The sequence below is a fragment of the Mytilus trossulus genome, chromosome 10 (assembly GCF_036588685.1).
Source record: "Mytilus trossulus isolate FHL-02 chromosome 10, PNRI_Mtr1.1.1.hap1, whole genome shotgun sequence".
In the NCBI taxonomy this organism is placed as follows: Eukaryota; Metazoa; Mollusca; class Bivalvia; order Mytilida; family Mytilidae; genus Mytilus; species Mytilus trossulus.
The window spans coordinates 77,440,858-77,461,371 of record NC_086382.1 but is presented as its reverse complement, the minus strand read 5'-3'; the positions used below and the strand labels follow the sequence as shown (position 1 = coordinate 77,461,371).

At 34.6% G+C, this 20,514-nt stretch overlaps 1 protein-coding gene across 4 annotated transcripts; it reads left to right on the top strand.

Annotated features, from left to right (window-relative positions):
- The first annotated feature begins 4,935 nt into the window (after nt 1–4,935).
- LOC134688599 (probable methyltransferase-like protein 25) lies at nt 4,936–18,493 on the top strand. Of its 4 annotated transcripts, none has more exons than XM_063549416.1 (9): nt 4,936–5,056; nt 7,328–7,636; nt 10,725–11,054; nt 11,437–12,230; nt 12,276–12,517; nt 13,984–14,102; nt 15,236–15,403; nt 16,287–16,433; nt 17,826–18,493. In XM_063549416.1, exons 2-9 carry the CDS (start codon nt 7,361–7,363, stop codon nt 17,910–17,912), a joined length of 2,163 nt encoding a protein of 720 aa, XP_063405486.1. In that variant the 5' UTR covers nt 4,936–5,056; nt 7,328–7,360; the 3' UTR covers nt 17,913–18,493. The 4 variants fall into 4 exon arrangements, with proteins under 4 accessions (XP_063405486.1, XP_063405487.1, XP_063405489.1 ...); XM_063549417.1 differs by having other exon boundaries at nt 11,437–12,176; nt 17,826–18,487; XM_063549419.1 differs by lacking the exons at nt 4,936–5,056; nt 7,328–7,636 and adding an exon at nt 7,765–9,265 and having other exon boundaries at nt 17,826–18,491.
- Nucleotides 18,494–20,514: the final 2,021 nt, after the last annotated feature.

Sequence of the window (20,514 nt, the reverse complement as noted above, 5' to 3'; positions counted from 1 at the left end):
TTCAGTAATATTCGGTTTTACATCCGCTTGCTTTCCTTGTTGTTTTAAATAGCTCTGCATCCATGCAGCAAATTCCTCAGGAGTATTTGCTTTCGGTTCGACATTCATCGCTTCTAATGTTTCCAACAAATCCTTATATTTCTCGCCAAGTTCAGCCATTTTTCCAATTTAATAATAACGTGACGACTCAGATATATAATACGGTGTACGCAATCGTCTTATACTAAATATATTCAAGTAAAGTATCGCTAACTATATCAATGTAACTATAGTTGATATTCAATCACGCAAATATCTGAAAATTCATTATGGGGCTTGGGCAATATTTATTTTATTCTATATTAAAATACTCAAAATACTAGTATCAAAATATTCTCAAACTAACGTCAATATATGTACATGTATATCTACAGTACCATCATAAATCGTAACTCAAGTAATCTTATCTATCAAATCGAATAACTAGTCTGAGTCAACTGTAAAATGTCAAACTCAGTATGATAAGTCTCAAGCACGTAATATGACACTAGTCTCGAATCACTAAAATGACAACTGAGTACAAGAATAGGTCAATAGTATGCCAACTAGCAAAGTCTAGATGTGTAAAGTAAAGCTATAGAATAGTAAAGTCAACAACCAAAGTGTGTAACGGACAAATATATACAAATACTATTTATTAACATAAATGATAAAATCAAGCTGTACTACACAAAGATGAGTGTTTCGCCAGAGTATATTGTTAGTGGATAGATAATTGAGAGAACTATATAGGGATACTTTTGTTCTCAATTGATCATGCCAGACACTGTCAACTGTTTTTTTTACTTGTGTTTTCCATCGATTTGTGTTGATCGGATTGAGCATTAGATCATGAGCTGAAGGTAGATTATACTGAGCTAGAATGCATCTTGCTTTTGAGAACCAGCTTTGAGAGTTGAAACCAGACATAAGTAGTTGCCGTTCAGCTAGATCCTTTTCTATTGAGGATTCCATTCCACATTTTTTGTTATAGATATTTATGACAGCTTTATGTATTGTTCCTTGTATTGGAATTACTCCTGTCATAGTATAAACAGCTGCATCTGCAGTATTATTTGGCAGATAGGAATCTTTCCAGTTGGAATCTTTGCAGGTTGATCTTGTATCCTCAATCCTCAATCTTATGGTCTTATGGCACAACTCTTCTCATTGGTGTATATTACGCCCTATGATATGTATCTTCCTCCATGTTTTTTCCTCCATGTACTTTAATTTTGTTTTGGCTGTTACGATTGAGGTTGCGGATGTTCGGGTAAGTCGAAACGTCCTGTTTTTGAAATAAAGGCAGAAATGATTTCTAACTTCCGTTTATATTCTTCTGGTTTTTTTTTGTAGTAGGCGGACTTCGGTGTATATTATTGCGATGACATGGCAGTATGGCAGTATTTCTATTTGCAATTGTGTTAAACATCCTTTTTTTACAGAGGATGACCTTGAGGTCACTCCGATGTATTGTTATCGCTTAAATTTCCGTCATTCATAAATTCTAGTCAAATTAGTTTTGGGTTTTCAACACCAGTGAAAAAAGTGCATTTTCATACCTGCGATTTCTGTTCTCCGGTTGTACGATGTTTCAACAAAATATGGAATCATTTCAGTTGTTGATTTAGTGGTGAAAATTTGACTGAATTATATCTTAATAAATACGATTTTATATGTTTAATTGGTGTTTCAGAAAGAGGTCAGGTGCTCTTGTTCATTCATAAAATTATCGTTCATTCATAAATTTATCGTAAAATAAAAATCACTACACAGGTTACTTATACGTGTAGTGTAAATGACCACCTGTAATCTAAAAATAGCGGTCTCACTAATAACGTCAAGAAGAACTTTTAGCGACAAGAAGCGTCAAGAACGGACAAGAAGAATAAATTAAGCGATAAGAAGACTATTTAGCGACATGAAAACTTCTCGTACCTCATGAGGATGACCCATATCATATGAACAATTATGTGTGGGACTTAGTTTTAAGAAATGATGTCAAAGTAACACTATGAAAATATTTTTAGTAAGCTGAAATATATACAGTATTTATTTTTTACATGTTTATGTCTTGTAAGTTATTTTATTTCTGTCCCATTTTTCAACATTAGCGTCTCGAAAGGTGAAATGTTTTAACTGAATGGTTAATTTAAATTAATTATGAAAATTGTTAAAATTAAATAAATAAAAGTAATTATTGCCCAGTTACAAACACTACCAGGGGATAATCCATAATTACCCCCAACTTTAGCCTGGTAAACTTGTTGTCTCCTTGTGAAATATAAAACATATTAAAAATGATTTCCTGCTTAAGTCTTTAATTGATATAAAGTCAAAACCTTCTTGCTTTTCACTAGACAACCATGTCCTGTCAGGTTTAATTCTTATATATGTAGACGAAAAATAAAAGTGTCCCAAAACATTAACATGGCAGCAATTGCTTTTACAGCCTATTAGACTTTGATTTTTTTACAGAAGAGTGTCCACCATGCACTTGCACTGCACTATAATAATAGTAGAATAGAATTATCATATATACAAATAGATGAAAATGACATTTATCGGTCGTCCAACTGTCTATATCAATCTGCTCAGCTCTTAATAAAACTCCATATCACGGCTTTGTGACGTCAAATACGTTGACCTGGCCTTAATGACTTTGACCCGGACATATCAGCGACGTCATAATGTTTAAACCGACGTTGATAAGTTTGCCCCGAACTTATCAAGTCAACTTCCGGTTGCTGATGAAACTAAGACAATACTTCCAAAAGACGCAAATGCAACCCGATTAATCGATTATCAGGTTATCGGCATATTAATATTGTAAAATATCAGCTGCTCGAAATAATATGAAGGCTTTTTGATCTCGTTCGCTGCGCCTACTCGACAAAAAGCTTAATATTATGTCTCGCAGCTGATATTTTACGATATCAACATGCAGACAACCTGATAATTGGTACATACATGCAATCGTAATATTAATAATATATATAACAACAAACCAGTGTATTCTCTACGACTATTATTATACAAGTATAAAAGTCCAAGGTATACTGATTTCTTGCACTACAATATAATAGTTATTACGGTGATGTTGAATTTCCTGTCATTTATTCATCATCCAAGCACGAACTTGTATCAGAAAAAAATATCTCTGTAAATTAACCCAAGTTTCAGGTATAGAGATGTGATCTGTTTCTCATCTTCGCTAGCCAAGGGTTACGATCCACTCCCGCTCTCTTCACCCTTGGCGGATTGAGCCAACATTTGTGATAACAATGTTGCGCCATCTATCGGAATATAAAAACCACGCCAATTCCGAATACATTAGTCTTGACCAATGGTAGCACTTGAACTCTTCAGCTTGGAGGTAAAAACACGGTAGCGTCTAGATGCTACACACTTGGTAAAGCCGGAAATGAAAGCATACGTCAACATTCATGCATTTGTGCATGAAATATACACAGGAACTTCCATTTGTTGATTAAAAACATTCAAGTTTTCACTAAATATAGTCGTATGTTTAGGGATGTAAAGGCTTGTTGCACAAAAAACACGTGGCAATTGTTTACAAACACTTTCTAAATTTACACGTGATCATGTTACAGGCGCATTTTGATTGGATGCAGCGAGTTTTGACTGCAACCAATAAAAATCCTTACCTTGTGTCTCCGAAATTTTATCTCAATCCGCCAAGGGTGAAGAGAGCGGGAGTGGATCGTAACCCTTGGCTAGCGAAGATGTCTGTTTCTGTGACATGTGCTTTTGACCATCCACAAGAACCTGCGGTCATCCGATGTTCAGTACTTCAGTACTTTGATTTTAATTGCCATTCTTGCAATGCTTTTTCAATTCGTTGGTTCTGACATCTTGTCAGTATTGATTGTGATGTCTGTTACATGCATACCCGTTGCCTCATCTGAAGCTCTACTAAACTAAATTTCATCATAAATATCTAAAACCCATATGAGTACTGTACCCCGAGCTCAACCCTATCCTGAACCTTTACTTAAAATCCTAACCCCCATATATAAACATTACCCTGACATCTGGCCGACTTTCAGATTATTTGCAGATGACACAATTGCATACCTTACCTGGCAACAGATGCAGACAGAATCCAATTTCAAGACGAAATTGAAAAACTACAACGATAGATGATTGAACATGGAAAATGAGTTTTCATACAGAAAACTGATGTAATATGTGACTACCATCAAAAGCAAAGAAAACCATTTATGTGTTCGCTCATGAATTCTTCCTTGACAGGTTTAAATCGTACTAGAGTATTCGTTCATACGTTCATTATTTTCTTTGATTCTTATCATTGTTGAATGGGTTGTGTTTATTGCTGGCAAGGATTTGTATAGTATCACTATATAGAGGGAGGGTACTAGTAGGAGGGGTCATGGTTCCGAAATCCCGGGCTTAAAAACACGAAATCCCGAAATCCTGGGCCTCAGTAAAAACAGCATAATCCCGAGGTCCCGAAATTCGAATAAAGAATTCCCGGATCCCGAAAGGGTCAATCCCGAAATCCCGAGCCTATAAACACCCGATCCCAGAGTCCCGATAAAGGTCATATCCCCCCTCTATATATGTATACATCCTAGTTGCTGGGACTATTTATAGCAAAATTATGAAAAAAATGTTATTGAATTCTTTTGGACTCCTGTTGCTGTTCTAGTTCCTTGTTTTTTTTTCAATAAATTTATATCATTGCTCGATTTCTTACTTTTGTTGGATACAAATTATTAATATTTGAAAAAAAGGTGCTGGTTCGTTATTGTTTGAAGATTTACATGAATTTCAGTCATATTTTAAAAAGTTCGAGCAGAAAACAATCTGACAAGGTATTTTATTCACTGGTGTCGGCCACAATTGCATCTAGATTTCATGTGTCTGTTTTATTGAAGATATTTGATGCTACATGTGCATTTAAACAAATTGAGTATGAATAATACAATATTCTGTACTGGCTTAATTTTATGATAATCTTATTTGAGAGATCGACTTGGCATTTTGTTGAAAGGTAATTTTGTTTCCCAGGGAGAAGTAGGACGACTCGTCCCATTACCATATCGCCCTTAAGTTCTGCTATCTCGCCCCATTGTTGAAAAAGAGAAATATCCTGATGGGAACCACTCAGACCATCTAGGAAGACAACTCTGACCATTGTAATAGAGGGGGTTGGTGACGACACCTCCCGGGACGTGTAGTGGCCAGTACTTCACCCCTATTCGACCATCGGGATACCTGATATCTGATGGCAGAACAACAGACAATAAATTAAATGAAAATTAGATTTATTCACAATTGTACAGTAATTGCATGTATTTAACAAAGTCAAAAATAAACAGAAGTCAGAAAACTTTCTAAACTGAAGTTCAAAAATAGAGTAATTTCAAATTGAAAAATGAAAATTAAGTGTTCCCAGAGTTAGTCTTAAATGTAAAGTAAATTGACTTCGCCTTGTGTTTTAAAGTAGTAAATATGCACCAAGAAGGGGTGACTTACTCTGGTGAAATGCACCGAAGTGGTTGCTAACTCTATGCTCCAGTGGTACTATCTTAGTTCCGGAGAGCCTTGAGTGGAATGAGACATTTCTGTGAGTATTTGGAGGACCGTGCAAGGCCGATTCTGACTGATATCAACAACAAATAGAAGTTTTTAACGACCTTGACTGGCTATACAGCCCTTGCACGGTCGGTTATATATATCAAATGATATCCTAAACTTGTCATTACTCAGGCTAACTTTAACAGAAAAGTTGAATAAACGAATATTCTTAAAACATTATAAAAACATCAAAAGTGTAATACTAAAACAGTCAAATTAACAATCTTTACTTTTATCTTACTATGTTTAAATAAAATTGCAAAAAATTGAACTTAAAATAAACATTTAATCACAAAATAACTAATCTGTCCAAACTAAGGGGAATGAACCTAGGCACATGTACAAATTAACAGTCAGAGCTCAGACATAAACAAGTCTATTTTTGTTTTTGACTTAAATAAGTCAAAACATGTATTTATGTTAAAAATGTAGTTTCAATATTAGACTTATCTAAGTCAGAAAATGACAGACTTGTTTAGGTCTATTTATGTTGGTGAAAAAACTTAATGTTACTTTGTGGCCAAACTACACCACCTATGACAGCAAAAACCTGTATGAGAGTTCACAAGGAATTGAGCTATCTATATTTAATTATCTAATTGAACATCCTTACTAAACACAGATGTTTTACCTCATTAAGTGTGATTCCAGGTGGTTGCATTGTAAGGTTAATTAACATTATCTCCGATTTTTTAGACTCTCATTCATATTTTTCTTTAGAAAACAAAGCATTGCCTTTCAACATTGTCATTATTTGATTTAGATGCATGACCTCCTTATAAATATGCGTGGGTCTTGAAGTTAACCAATTTTGATCACTCATCGACTTGTAGGAGTCCATATTTGCAACTTTTTGATTCTGGTCAATTATTTCTTGTTTAACAATATTGGACTTATTCAAGTCGTATTTTGTCTCACATTAAAGGGAGACAAATCCTAAAACTTACAAGTTTAGACCTCTATGAGTCAAAAGCAGATTCAGACTTATTTATGTCTGAGCTCTGACTGATTAAGGGGAATTAACCTAGGCACATCAAGGCACATCTATTACACCATCAATAAGATAACTTGGATCGTCAATAAGATAACTGAAGAGGGATAGGAGGGGTCCTGATCTTGAAATGCTGGGGTTAAAAACACAAAATTCTGGTCTTAAAAACATAAAATCCTGAAGTCCCAAATTTATTAAATCCCAAAATCTGAAATTTGAAAAATAATTCCCAGATCCTGAAAGGGTATTTCCCGCAATCCCTAGCTATAAAAACACCCTTACCCGGAGTCCCATTTATGGTCCTGTATCCCTCCTCACAACTGGGACATTCTATAATAACAACTCAGACTAAGTATAAAATTTGACTCTTGACAAAATAAACAATTAAGGGGGATAAGGTATCTGCCTGATTAAGTTATGAAGCAGATTTATATAAATAATGATAACTTGGACTGTGTATACAATTGAGTCAGGTGTTCCCAAGTATATCAGTTGAAAGCTGAGAAAATAATGTTTGTAATGTTTTGATGAAGTCTCTTTTTCATATACTTTGAATGGAGTATTTTAAATTTAATTTGAATGTTAATTTGAATATGAGACGAACATTGCACATCAACTGCTTTCATTTATATAATGATTATAACAATTAAATTCTATTAGCAAATGTTTTACTTCTTTTTCTTTTTTTTTTAGATTATTAAAGCTTTTTTTTTTTAAAGCTGGACGATGGAGAACACAACTTACAATCAGGAGGTTACTTCACAAAGACATACAAATAAAGAGCAGAAAGTCATCAAAACAAAAGAGAAATTGAAAGAAATGTTAACTTTTCTTCAGGATTATCTCCCCCTTGCTAATGTACATTCTAATAATTTTATACTGCACAATATATGGGATAAATATTTGTCTGAAGATATCAGGAAAGAATTAGAACAGATGACAGAGGATGCTGTGGTGTTGTTACAGGATAGAATGTTACAGAATCAAAATGACTATATACAGGTAATGTGTGAGTCTAGGGGGGAGGGGATATCAGGTAAGAATTAGAACTAATGACAGATGATGCTGTGGTGTTGTTACAGGATAGAATGTTACAGAATCAGAATGACTATATACAGGTAATATGTGAGTCTAGGGGGAGGGGATATAAGGAAAGAATTAGAACAGATGACAGAGGATGCTGTGGTGTTGTTACAGGATAGAATGTTACAGAATCAGAATGACTATATACAGGTAATATGTGAGTCTAGGGGAGAGGGGATATCAGGAAAGAATTAGAACTGATGACAGAGGATGCTGTGGTGTTGTTACAGGATAGAATGTAACAGAATCAGAATGACTATATACAGGTAATGTGTGAGTCTAGGGGAGAGGGGATATAAGGAAAGAATTAGAACAGATGACAGATGATGCTGTGTTGTTGTTACAGGATAGAATGTTACAGAATCAGAATGACTATATACAGGTAATATGTGAGTCTAGGGGAGAGGGGATATCAGGAAAGAATTAGAACTGATGACAGAGGATGCTGTGGTGTTGTTACAGGATAGAATGTAACAGAATCAGAATGACTATATACAGGTAATGTGTGAGTCTAGGGGAGAGGGGATATAAGGAAAGAATTAGAACAGATGACAGATGATGCTGTGTTGTTGTTACAGGATAGAATGTTACAGAATCAAAATGACTATATACAGGTAATATGTGAGTCTAGGGGAGAGGGGATATAAGGAAAGAATTAGAACAGATGACAGATGATGCTGTGTTGTTGTTACAGGATAGAATGTTACAGAATCAGAATGACTATATACAGGTAATGTGTGAGTCTAGGGGAGAGGGGATATAAGGAAAGAATTAGAACTAATGACAGATGATGCTGTGGTGTTGTTACAGGATAGAATGTAACAGAATCAGAATGACTATATACAGGTAATGTGTGAGTCTAGGGGGGAGGGGATATAAGGAAAGAATTAGAACTGATGACAGATGATGCTGTGTTGTTGTTACAGGATAGAATGTTACAGAATCAGAATGACTATATATATATACAGGTAATGTGTGAGTCTAGGGGGGAGGGGATATAAGGAAAGAATTAGAACAGATGACAGATGATGCTGTGTTGTTGTTACAGGATAGAATGTTACAGAATCAGAATGACTATATACAGGTAATATGTGAGTCTAGGGGAGAGGGGATATCAGGAAAGAATTAGAACTGATGACAGAGGATGCTGTGGTGTTGTTACAGGATAGAATGTAACAGAATCAGAATGACTATATACAGGTAATGTGTGAGTCTAGGGGAGAGGGGATATAAGGAAAGAATTAGAACAGATGACAGATGATGCTGTGTTGTTGTTACAGGATAGAATGTTACAGAATCAGAATGACTATATACAGGTAATGTGTGAGTCTAGGGGAGAGGGGATATAAGGAAAGAATTAGAACTAATGACAGATGATGCTGTGGTGTTGTTACAGGATAGAATGTAACAGAATCAGAATGACTATATACAGGTAATGTGTGAGTCTAGGGGGGAGGGGATATAAGGAAAGAATAAGAACAGATGACAGATGATGCTGTGGTGTTGTTACAGGATAGAATGTTACAGAATCAGAATGACTATATACAGGTAATGTGTGAGTCTAGGGGGGAGGGGATATAAGGAAAGAATTAGAACTGATGACAGATGATGCTGTGGTGTTGTTACAGGATAGAATGTTACAGAATCAAAATGACTATATACAGGTAATATACATAATTTGGTGTGAGTGAAAGGGAGGGGGAATATAAGGAACTTGTGATGAATAAGGCTGTGTTGATGTTACTTGACAGGAAAGGCTCAGATATAAAAAAATGTGAAAAATTCAAACAAGAAAACTAACTTCCAAATATATATAGCAAAATTCACAGACATTCAATGACAGTCACTAAATTACAGACTCCTGACTCGGGGCAGATCTGTGCTAACCCTTACCAAAAGGTGCTAACATGTTGCACATGAGAATAGATGCTCACGTTAGAAACTAACATTATTACACATGAGGTTTTTAACATGCAAATTACCGGTAGGTGAGCATTTTGTGAGCAAAAAAGTTGCTCATATGAAACTAACCTTAAATTTGCTTGTTAAAAACCTCACTTGCAAATGCTCATGTGAGCTTTTGTTTCACATGTGAATTTTTATCAGATTGCTCATATGAGCAGCTGCTAACATGTTGCACAGTGAAAATTAGTTCCAGATGATGATTATTAGATTGAATCTATAGATTAAAACAAAATGGCTGCTTAATAATCATGATTATAGGATAACTTTTTAAATTTAAATGAAGATCCTAAATAATTGAAAATTTGGCTTAAATTGTTTCATCTCCATCTCCCTCCAAAATGATGCTTTGAGTTGGAATTTACAGGAAGTTCATGACTGGGCATGTCATTTTGAAAAAGCTCAATTGAGCAATTATCTATGTTAGTTTTAAATGGTTAGAAGAATGGACAAAATTTTCAAAGTACAAAACTAACATAAAACTAACATAGACAATGATAGATGATAAAAGCTCACCTGAGGTTTGAATTGCACATATGAGCATTATGTTAGATTTTTTTGTGCATATATAAACTACCAAACTGCACATGTGAGCAATCTTGATTTGCATACAATTCTTATGTGCATCTCATGTGCTTCACATGTGAAACTCATGTGCTTTTGTAAGCAATTTCTGTACAGGCCATACAATGTGGTGGGGTTACATGTTAGGAACTCTCAAACATTACCCTAGACAACAGTGTAACAGTACAACATAAGAACTAACTATAAAAAGCAGTTGCAAATGGTTAAACTCAATTATAGATTAACTGAATAATAACAATACACAAAGCACCAATGTAAGAGAATTCACAGTTAGTGAAAGCTAGTTCAAAACCAATAACAACTTATTTATATATATCATGTTCTCCTACACTAGGTTTATTTATACGTTGTGGTTTAAATTGCCCAATCATATAATCTGATAATGTTTTAACATGGATATGATGTAAGTAATCTTCTTTTTGAGAATTTAAAAAAACAATCAATTATATTTACTTTGCAGGAATGTCAAACTAAAGCTACAAATAATCCAAACTGGTCATTCTCATCAAAGTATCTAGAGGCTGCACCTAGAACGGGCAAGGTTAGGAACTTACAAGATATACCTGTATTCCCAGTGGAATGGAAGCACCATAGTATTGACCATTTCCTCAAAGATGCTGCTCAGAATACATTGGCGTGTTCAGGACTAGTATCAAGCCTAGATGACTTGATATGTACAGACAGGACACCTGTTGTCATCTCTAATTTTATGACACATAAGAAATGTCATGAAGTTAACATAATGAGTGACGTGTGTTCCTCTATATCAAAGAATGCTGGAGTAGATGCGGTAAGTGTCATGTCATGAAGTAAAAATAACATAAGTGAAGTTTGCTTATAAAAAGATTTTACCACTGCACTGATTGTGATATGATATTTATCAACTCTAGACGATTGATTTTCATCAAGTTTAAAATGTGAGGCTTGCCAAGAATTTTAAATATTTCAAATTTATCGGTCCCAAGTGGATAAATATCGTATCACACAAGGTTTGCTGATTTTAGAAGATATGCAGACAATCTTATTATAAATCTTTTCTAACAATCTGCAAAAAAGATGTGTTCTTTCAACGTGACCTCTCGAGCATGGTTGCCTTTTTTCATGAAATTGATTGCTGGCTTAATAGTCTTTCTTAATGAACCATATCCATATTATTTAATGATTCATTACAGGTAGTTGACATGGGTAGTGGTAAAGGATACCTGAGTACACAACTTGTGTATCAACATAACTTGTGTGTAGTAGCTGTTGATGCACAAACTATAAATACTCATGGGGCTCAGAAGAGGGCATCTTTGTTGGGGAAGCAATGGGATGCTTTGGTTAGACAGGCAGAAGAAGAGGTAGTGGAAGGAAAGAGAAAGAAAAAAGGAAAGAAGTATAAGAAACAAATGAAAAAATTGGCAATGATTGGTAACGGAGATGGAGAAATAATTGAGAATACTGATGTACCTACTGACAACCATGTTTCTGATGAGGTGCTATGTGATATACAGGATTTAATGAATGTTTCTGATGATAAATCTTCAAATGATGTTAGTTCTGAAAATATGGGTGGAATAAGTAAGACCGATAAAGATAAACTTGGTCCTCTATTGAATGATGAAAACAAATATAATAAATCTGAAGATACAGGGCACAAGGAGATCAAAGAGAACAATGCATTTAATGTTATTGAACACAGTGAATTGACTGAGATGGAAATTTGTGACTTGCCTGATCAATTATCGGATTCATCACGAAACAATTTACATCATCCTACAGAAGATCCTATGTCATGTGATAAACAGTCTAAATCCAGTGGTAACCATAGCAATATACATAAACATGGAAAAGAACATTTGTCAAACAATAAAATGGAGGATTTACATCTCTATGAGAGTAAGAACAGTAAGAAGGAGAAGTTATCCAGGTTATATCATCCTGTTACTGAGAGTCAGAACAGTAAGAAGGAGAAGTTATCCAGGTTATATCATCCTGTGACTGAGAGTAAGAAGGAGAAGTTATCCAGGTTATATCATCCTGTTACTGTATATGTTAATGATAGTATGGATATAACAGAACTAGTAAAACAAACTGGTGCTGGTTCAGGGGAGACTACTCTTATGTTGACTGGTTTACATACTTGTGGTTCATTAGGTTCCAGTTTACAACATATGTTCATCAATAGTTCCCGTACTAAAGTTTTGTGTTATGTTAGCTGTTGTTATCATCTGATGAATGAAGAATTTATAAAGGCTCCATTTATAGATGGTAAGAAAGTTTAAGTTATGTTTTCAATTTCTCTAGTGCTCAGAGTTATAATCTTAACTTGAGAACCACTCCAGTCATAACACTAATATTACTAATATCAGGAAGGGCAAATAAAACTATTGCTTTAAAAGTTGACCATTATGAATTTTAATCTGACCTTATTACTGTCATATTTTTGATAAGTATAGATTATTACATGGCATTTTTCATATCAAACCCTTTATTGGCCCAAGGTTGTGATATCAGCCCAAAAGCCGCAGTCTGATATGAAAAATGACATGTAATTATCTTTTTATCATATACTTCAGCAGAAGATATACAGACAAGAACTATTAAAATTTAATTTTGTTTGTCTTTGCAATTTCAGAAAATATTTACAGACAACCAAAACAAATTCTTAACTTTAATTGTTTTATTGATATTACAAGCATTATATTTGTTTTGTCACAACAATTATCATGTTCTTCAATAATATTGTCACCTCATTTAATATGTCTCTCAAAATCTGTTTAACTTAATTCATTTTTGCTCCTCAACTATTTTATCACTTGCCGTTTTCCGCGTTCTATTGTCGTTTTCAATAAAATTTCCGGAAATGCACGAAGTTGCATGTGAAAACGTCACAGAAATTAACAGAAAGCTTCAAAGGCATGTGATAACGTTCCGGAAGCAGTCATTAAAGGTACCTTTATCAGCCCGCTATGGCAATTCTTAGGAATCTGGTCAATAAACAAACTAATCCTTTCATAGCCTTTTGATATTTTCAAATGTTATTGAACTGTAAAATTTTAGTAATATTTTATACAAGTATATGATAAACCATGATATATGACCCAAATTCAAGAAGTAAATTGTGATGAATTCAAGGTAGGAAACACTTTATATCTGGCCCAGTGTAAATGTCTCCCTTCATCCATGACATCATATACATGTTAGAGGATTAGATTCACTTCATTTCGACATTCATTGACTTTTACTCAACCTTTTCAAGTTGCATATATATATATACCTTGACTGTCATGACTGTTGAGAATATATATATATATAATCTGAATATTAATTTATGTGATTTATGTGGGCACAAACTTTCTTCTTTACCTATATATATCTGAAACCAAATGTTACAAAACATTTTAACCACACAAGAAAAAAACTTATGCAATGCAGCTACCAACAAGATAAGATGACTGCTTTTATTTGAATTAAGAAATTAAAAGCAGTACATATAAATTTGGAAAATAAAGTAGAAATGTGCTCTCCACAATAGGAAGCTAAGATAAAGGAGCCACTACCTGACTACAGACAATTAATAAGGCAGTCAATGAAAATGAAATATACTGATCTGCATAATTTAATGTTTACCCATTTTAACTCTGAAAAAGGAATTGTGAATATTTATACCAAGAGATCTTGGACATGTTGGAAGATACACTCGTCTTTGAGATATTTTAATCATTTATTTGCAGGACATGAAGAAGAAAAGCCTGGTTTTCCCATGAGTTTATTCCTGAGAGAACATGAAGTAGGACTTGGTAGAGCTGCTAGGAACTTTGCTTCTCAGACAATTAACAGACCAACATCTGAGGTAAACATCTGACATCTTCACTCTTAAATACTGTATTCTTCAAAATGAAAAACTAGCGTTTATGTACTTAAATCATTAAAGCATCATTAAAAAAAAAGTGATATCCTTTCTAGCATGTATATTATATATATATATACAACTCGTCTAAACATCAACCCAACAATGTTAGATCTGTAAATTTGCTTCGCAAATTTTTGGTTCTTCCCTCGCCGGGATTCGAACCCATGCTACTGTGATATCGTGACACCAAATCGCCTGCACTGCAGCCGTCCCGCTAGACCACACGACCACCTGGGCTCTCAAAAAAAGAGCTTTCGGTGGCCATATGTTACCTTTCCACGTCAGTTTTAATCTAGCGGCGTACTACAGTACATGATATATAAGGCATGAAGATGTTATTGTTACAGATCAGCTAAATTATCTATAGTAAAGGATCCTACAAATTAATGTAAGATACAGTCACAGAAAATAATTATATTCATAAGTACGTCTGAGTCAGTGACAACCCTACAACAGATGTATCCATCGGATCGCCATCAATGATAGTGATACATGGCTGTGTACATAATGTATATACAACTCGTCTAAACATCAACCCAACAATGTTAGATCTGTAAATTTGCTTTCGCAAATTTTTGGTTCTTCCCTCGCCGGGATTCGAACCCATGCTACTGTGATATCGTGACACCAAATCGCCTGCACTGCAGCCGTCCCGCTAGACCACACGACCACCTGGGCTCTCAAAAAAAGAGCTTTCGGTGGCCATATGTTACCTTTCCACGTCAGTTTTAATCTAGCGGCGTACTACAGTACATGATATATAAGGCATGAAGATGTTATTGTTACAGATCAGCTAAATTATCTATAGTAAAGGATCCTACAAATTAATGTAAGATACGGTCACAGAAAATTATATATATATATATAGTACCCACAAAATGTAGCATCCTACACAAATAATTTGATATTTAGAAGATTATTTTTTTGTGTATAATTTCCTCACTTTCATATGACTTTTCAAACATAATTTGTAAAATCTATAATAGCATGTAAATGAAAGATGAATTACAGGAAATCAATGCATGCTGTTCTTATAAAACCCTTAGACTACAGAAGATACTTGTATGTTTCAGCTGAAAGCTAAGTCCTATCCCAGAAGTCTGTTACAGAAGATATTGTATGACATCACTGGTCATGTTGATGATGGCTGGAAGGGACTACGTAAGCTGGACCAGAAATGTAAAGATATGTACCAGTATGTCCATAGAGCGTTTGAGAAACTGAATCTTTCAACAGATAAGGTAGATATGATCTCCCCATTGACCTTGACCCTACTTCAGGGTTCTCCTCGATGGAGAAACACAGTTATGGTCCTTGTCCATCAATCTGTAACACCCTTTTTCCTCTGAGATTAATTGGATTTTCTGTTGGATTAATTTTCTACTTTTGGCCTCTTGTACCATAATGACACCCTGTGAACATTACTTCTGTAGGACCATCTGCCAATTTTTTAATTTTTGTTGTATTGGGTTATTGACCATCTCTCCTGACAACTTAATTTGACCATTTTTGCAGGAGTTCTTGAGCTTGACCTTTCTTCACCTTGAGCCAAGAAAAGATAATGAATTGTCCGTTTCAGAATCTAAAGAATCATGGGTGATTTCATTGTCTGTACCCCAAAATGAAAATAACTTTACGTCATTGGTTGAATTTCCATTGTTTATAACGTTTTAAACCAATCACAATGCTTTGGTGTATGCTTCTGAAAACATTACCCAGAAGGCAGTAGATTCTGAAACGGCAAATTTCAAAGCAACCAACAATCAAACAACCATCTGGAAATATTAACCAAATTAGTGCTTCACTTATCATTTAAAGATACCTTAAAATATTTTTTAATTTTGTAAATGTGCAAAGCTTTTAACTTAAAACACTGGTAATTTGGTGTGAGAACATGTTTTACTTCACATAAATAAACCTGGTAAAATATATAACATTTGCTACTCATAACTCCAATGAGATGATTTCCAAACTATATTCTGGTAAAGAAACAATATACATGTATCTATCTGTTTCACCTCTGTATATTTCAAACTTGCAACAGTGCTTGTAAATTTGTGTATGTATTTTACTAATGTAATAAGATACAACTTTTATTATATATAACTTATGAATTATTTATAGATAACACCAGAATTTGTATCTGAGTATGTGGAGAGATATAAAGCAGAAGAAAAGAAGTTGGCTATATTCCTCCAGATAAAATCTTTGTTAGCTCCTTGTATAGAGGCTGTTGTTTTGTTAGACAGATATTTACATCTTCTTGAACAGGTAAAATATTTCTATTGTAACTGTTGTGATTATACACCCCTCTCTAGGAGGTGAATAGACTGTATGAATAAACAGCATCATAGTGATGAAGTGTAAAGTGTGTGTGCTTTTTTTGATTTTTAGAAACTGACTTTCATTTTGGCGTAATTGGGATGTAAATGTCAGGCCCCTATAACTAAAGGTGACAAAAATAGCTCTATTTAACTTTCTTATATAATTTTATGTATGTTCATGGAATGGAAACAATTCTCTATCTTGAAGCAATGGACTTAACAATCAGGGCAAAAAAGGAACCACACAGAACTTACTCCTCAACAAATTTATTTTATTCCATGCAAAATTTTTGCCTTCACATGTTTGATGTCATAGAAATTTTTGATGTCACTATTTGTAAGATTCCATTGGCCATTATAGCTTGTGAGTTGGCCCAGAGTATGTGTCAGTCTGATGAAATGTAGAATTATTAACATTTTTACTCATACAGGTCCCAGGGATTCTGGCCATCTTGAACTTTTGTCAACTGTAGGGATTTTGTGTATTTCAATTAAAAAATATTTATTATATCATTTTGGGGCTTAAACATATTTATTGAAACCAAAAATATAACAACTGTGCAGTCATTTATTTTTGTTGATTAAAGACAAGAGTGCACACGCTGATCTTTACTAGCCATTGATACTATGTCAATAGTCCGAAATATAAAGCTTTATTACATCTATCACATAAACTTAACGTACTGTATTTTTGTGGTTTTGCCAAATATAAAAAAAGAAGATGTGGTATAATTGCCAATGAGACAACTCTCCACAAGAAACCAAATGACACAGAAACTAACAAATATAGGTCACTGTACAACCTTCAATAATGAGCAAAGCCCATACCACATAGTAAGCTATAAAAGACCCCAAAATAAAAAATGTAAAACTACTCAAATGAGAAAACTAACATCCTAATTTATGTACATTAAATGAACGAAAAAACAAATGTGTAACACACCAGCAAGCCACAACCACTGAATTACTGGCTCCTGACTTAGGACAGGCACATACATACAGAATGTGGTGAGGTTAAACATGTAAGCGGGATCCCAACCCTCCCCCTAACCTGGGACAGTGGTGTAACATTACAAGATAAGAACGAACTATCAAAATCAGTTGAAAAAGGCTTAACTCATCAGATGGATACAAATACAAATACTACAGAGTGGATGTGACCGGGTACTTGTATATCCTTTAGAAAAGTCTACCAATTTATACTGGGTTGCGCATCTATATAATTCACGATACCTATTTCCATGAAATGCACAAAAATTAGTATCCGACAAATTATGATGAATCAACAGTATCAATACATTAATCAAATTATGTTTACCGGTAATGTTTATCTTTACAGGACTGTACAACTGATGTGAAGCTTGTTCAGATGTTTGACCCTGTGATCTCACCAAGATGTCATGCTATAGTAGCCTATAAGGAATGAATTATGTGAAGCTAGTTCAGATGTTTGACCCTGTCATCTCACCAAGATGTCATGCTATAGTAGCCTATAAGGAATGAATTATGTGAAGCTAGTTCAGATGTTTGACCCTGTCATCTCATCAAGATGTCATGCTATAGTAGCCTATAAGGAATGAATAATGTCCAACTAGTTCAGATGTTTGACCCTGTCATCTCACCAAGATGTCATGCTATAGTAGCCTATAAGGAATGAATTATGTGAAGCTAGTTCAGATGTTTGACCCTGTCATCTCACCAAGATGTCATGCTATAGTAGCCTATAAGGAATGAATAATGTCCAACTAGTTCAGATGTTTGACCCTGTCATCTCACCAAGATGTCATGCTATAGTAGCCTATAAGGAATGAATAATGTCCAACTAGTTCAGATGTTTGACCCTGTCATCTCACCAAGATGTCATGCTATAGTAGCCTATAAGGGATGAATAATGTGCAACTAGTTCAGATGTTTGACACTGTCATCTCACCAAGATGTCATGCTATAGTAGCCTATAAGGAATGAATAATGTCCAACTAGTTCAGATGTTTGACCCTGTCATCTCATCAAGATGTCATGCTATAGTAGCCTATAAGGGATGAATAATGTGCAACTAGTTCAGATGTTTGACCCTGTCATCTCATCACAATGTCATGCTATAGTAGCCTATAAGGAATGAATAATGTCCAACTAGTTCAGATGTTTGACACTGTGATCTCACCAAGATGTCATGCTATAGTAGCCTATAAGGAATGAATTATGTGAAGCTTGTTCAGATGTTTGACCCTGTCATCTCACCAAGATGTCATGCTATAGTAGCCTATAAGGAATGAATTATGTGAAGCTTGTTCAGATGTTTGACCCTGTCATCTCATCAAGATGTCATGCTATAGTAGCCTATAAGGGATGAATAATGTGCAACTAGTTCAGATGTTTGACCCTGTCATCTCACCAAGATGTCATGCTATAGTAGCCTATAAGGAATGAATAATGTCCAACTAGTTCAGATGTTTGACCCTGTCATCTCATCAAGATGTCATGCTATAGTAGCCTATAAGGGATGAATAATGTGCAACTAGTTCAGATGTTTGACCCTGTCATCTCATCACAATGTCATGCTATAGTAGCCTATAAGGAATGAATAATGTCCAACTAGTTCAGATGTTTGACCCTGTGATCTCACCAAGATGTCATGCTATAGTAGCCTATAAGGAATGAATTATGTGAAGCTTGTTCAGATGTTTGACCCTGTCATCTCACCAAGATGTCATGCTATAGTAGCCTATAAGGAATGAATAATGTCCAACTAGTTCAGATGTTTGACCCTGTCATCTCACCAAGATGTCATGCTATAGTAGCCTATAAGGAATGAATAATGTCCAACTTGTTCAGATGTTTGACCCTGTCATCTCACCAAGATGTCATGCTATAGTAGCCTATAAGGAATGAATAATGTCCAACTAGTTCAGATGTTTGACCCTGTCATCTCACCAAGATGTCATGCTATAGTAGCCTATAAGGAATAATTCATTTGACGTTATGATCTTAGTATGATGTGAAAGTAAAAAAAAACACAAAACAAAATGTTTTTTTAATATGAAAATTATCAAATTATTAATGTGTACTACCTGAAGTCTTTCAAATTTTGTGTTACAAAATAAATATTATTTTTACTAAAGCATTGTTACTCATCTATAAGAAATTTTTGGACCTAAGTTTATGTTTACATTGGCATGTTATTTCAGGCCTCCCATAGCTTGTTATGTAGTATAGGCTTTGTTCATTGAAGGGTTTAATGCCCAGTACTTAATTTCATGTCCTGTCTGCTTTTAATTGTCTCATTGTGATAATACAGCGTCTTCTTTTTTTTAACCTAATTTCAAAAATAAAAGTCAGTTATTGATTTGGGTATGTATGGCTGGCAGGTGGGCCATCAGGGCAGGTGGCTGCCAAACAGTACCCAAGCATTTACTCATGAACCGTTCTACCAAAGCCTTTTGAAATATTTCCTTACACCAAATATAGTTGACCTATTGCATATGGTATTAGAAAAAAAGTTAAAAACACAAAAACTTAACTGATCACTAAACTATGAAAATAAGGTCAATGTCAGATGACACCTGCCAGCTAGACATGTACACCTTATAATCATTCCATACACCAAATATAGTAGCCACTATTGCATACAGTACAAGAAAAACATACCAAAACACTAAAACTTAACTATTACCACTGAACCATGAAACTGAGGTGAAGCATACAGGTACCTTCTAAAATATAAAGCTTTTAAGAAGTTTGCTAACGCCGCCGCCATCACTGGATCACTATCCCTATGTTGATCTTTCTGCGATAAAAGATGCAGGTTCGACAAAAAATGATGTTTCCAGTCTTTTCTGTGTCTTAGCTCATAAACTGTTCAACCAAAGCTTTTCAAACTTTAGTATGTTGTAACTTATGACAAAATGGAGGTCAAGTTCAATATTGATAAATGTCACTTTTACCGTTCAGGGTCATGTTTAGTTATACATAATGGTCCTTGTGATATTGAAAAATGCCAGGACAATAATAAATATTTTAGTTTCAGCCCT

Coding starts and splice junctions, on each gene's coding strand:
- LOC134688599 (XM_063549416.1), top strand. CDS start 7,361: ATGGAGAACACAACTTACAATCAGGAGGTTACTTCACAAAGACATACA. Junction 7,637..10,724: donor ATCAAAATGACTATATACAG/GTAATGTGTGAG, acceptor TTTACTTTGCAG/GAATGTCAAACTAAAGCTAC. Junction 12,518..13,983: donor AAAGGCTCCATTTATAGATG/GTAAGAAAGTTT, acceptor ATTTATTTGCAG/GACATGAAGAAGAAAAGCCT.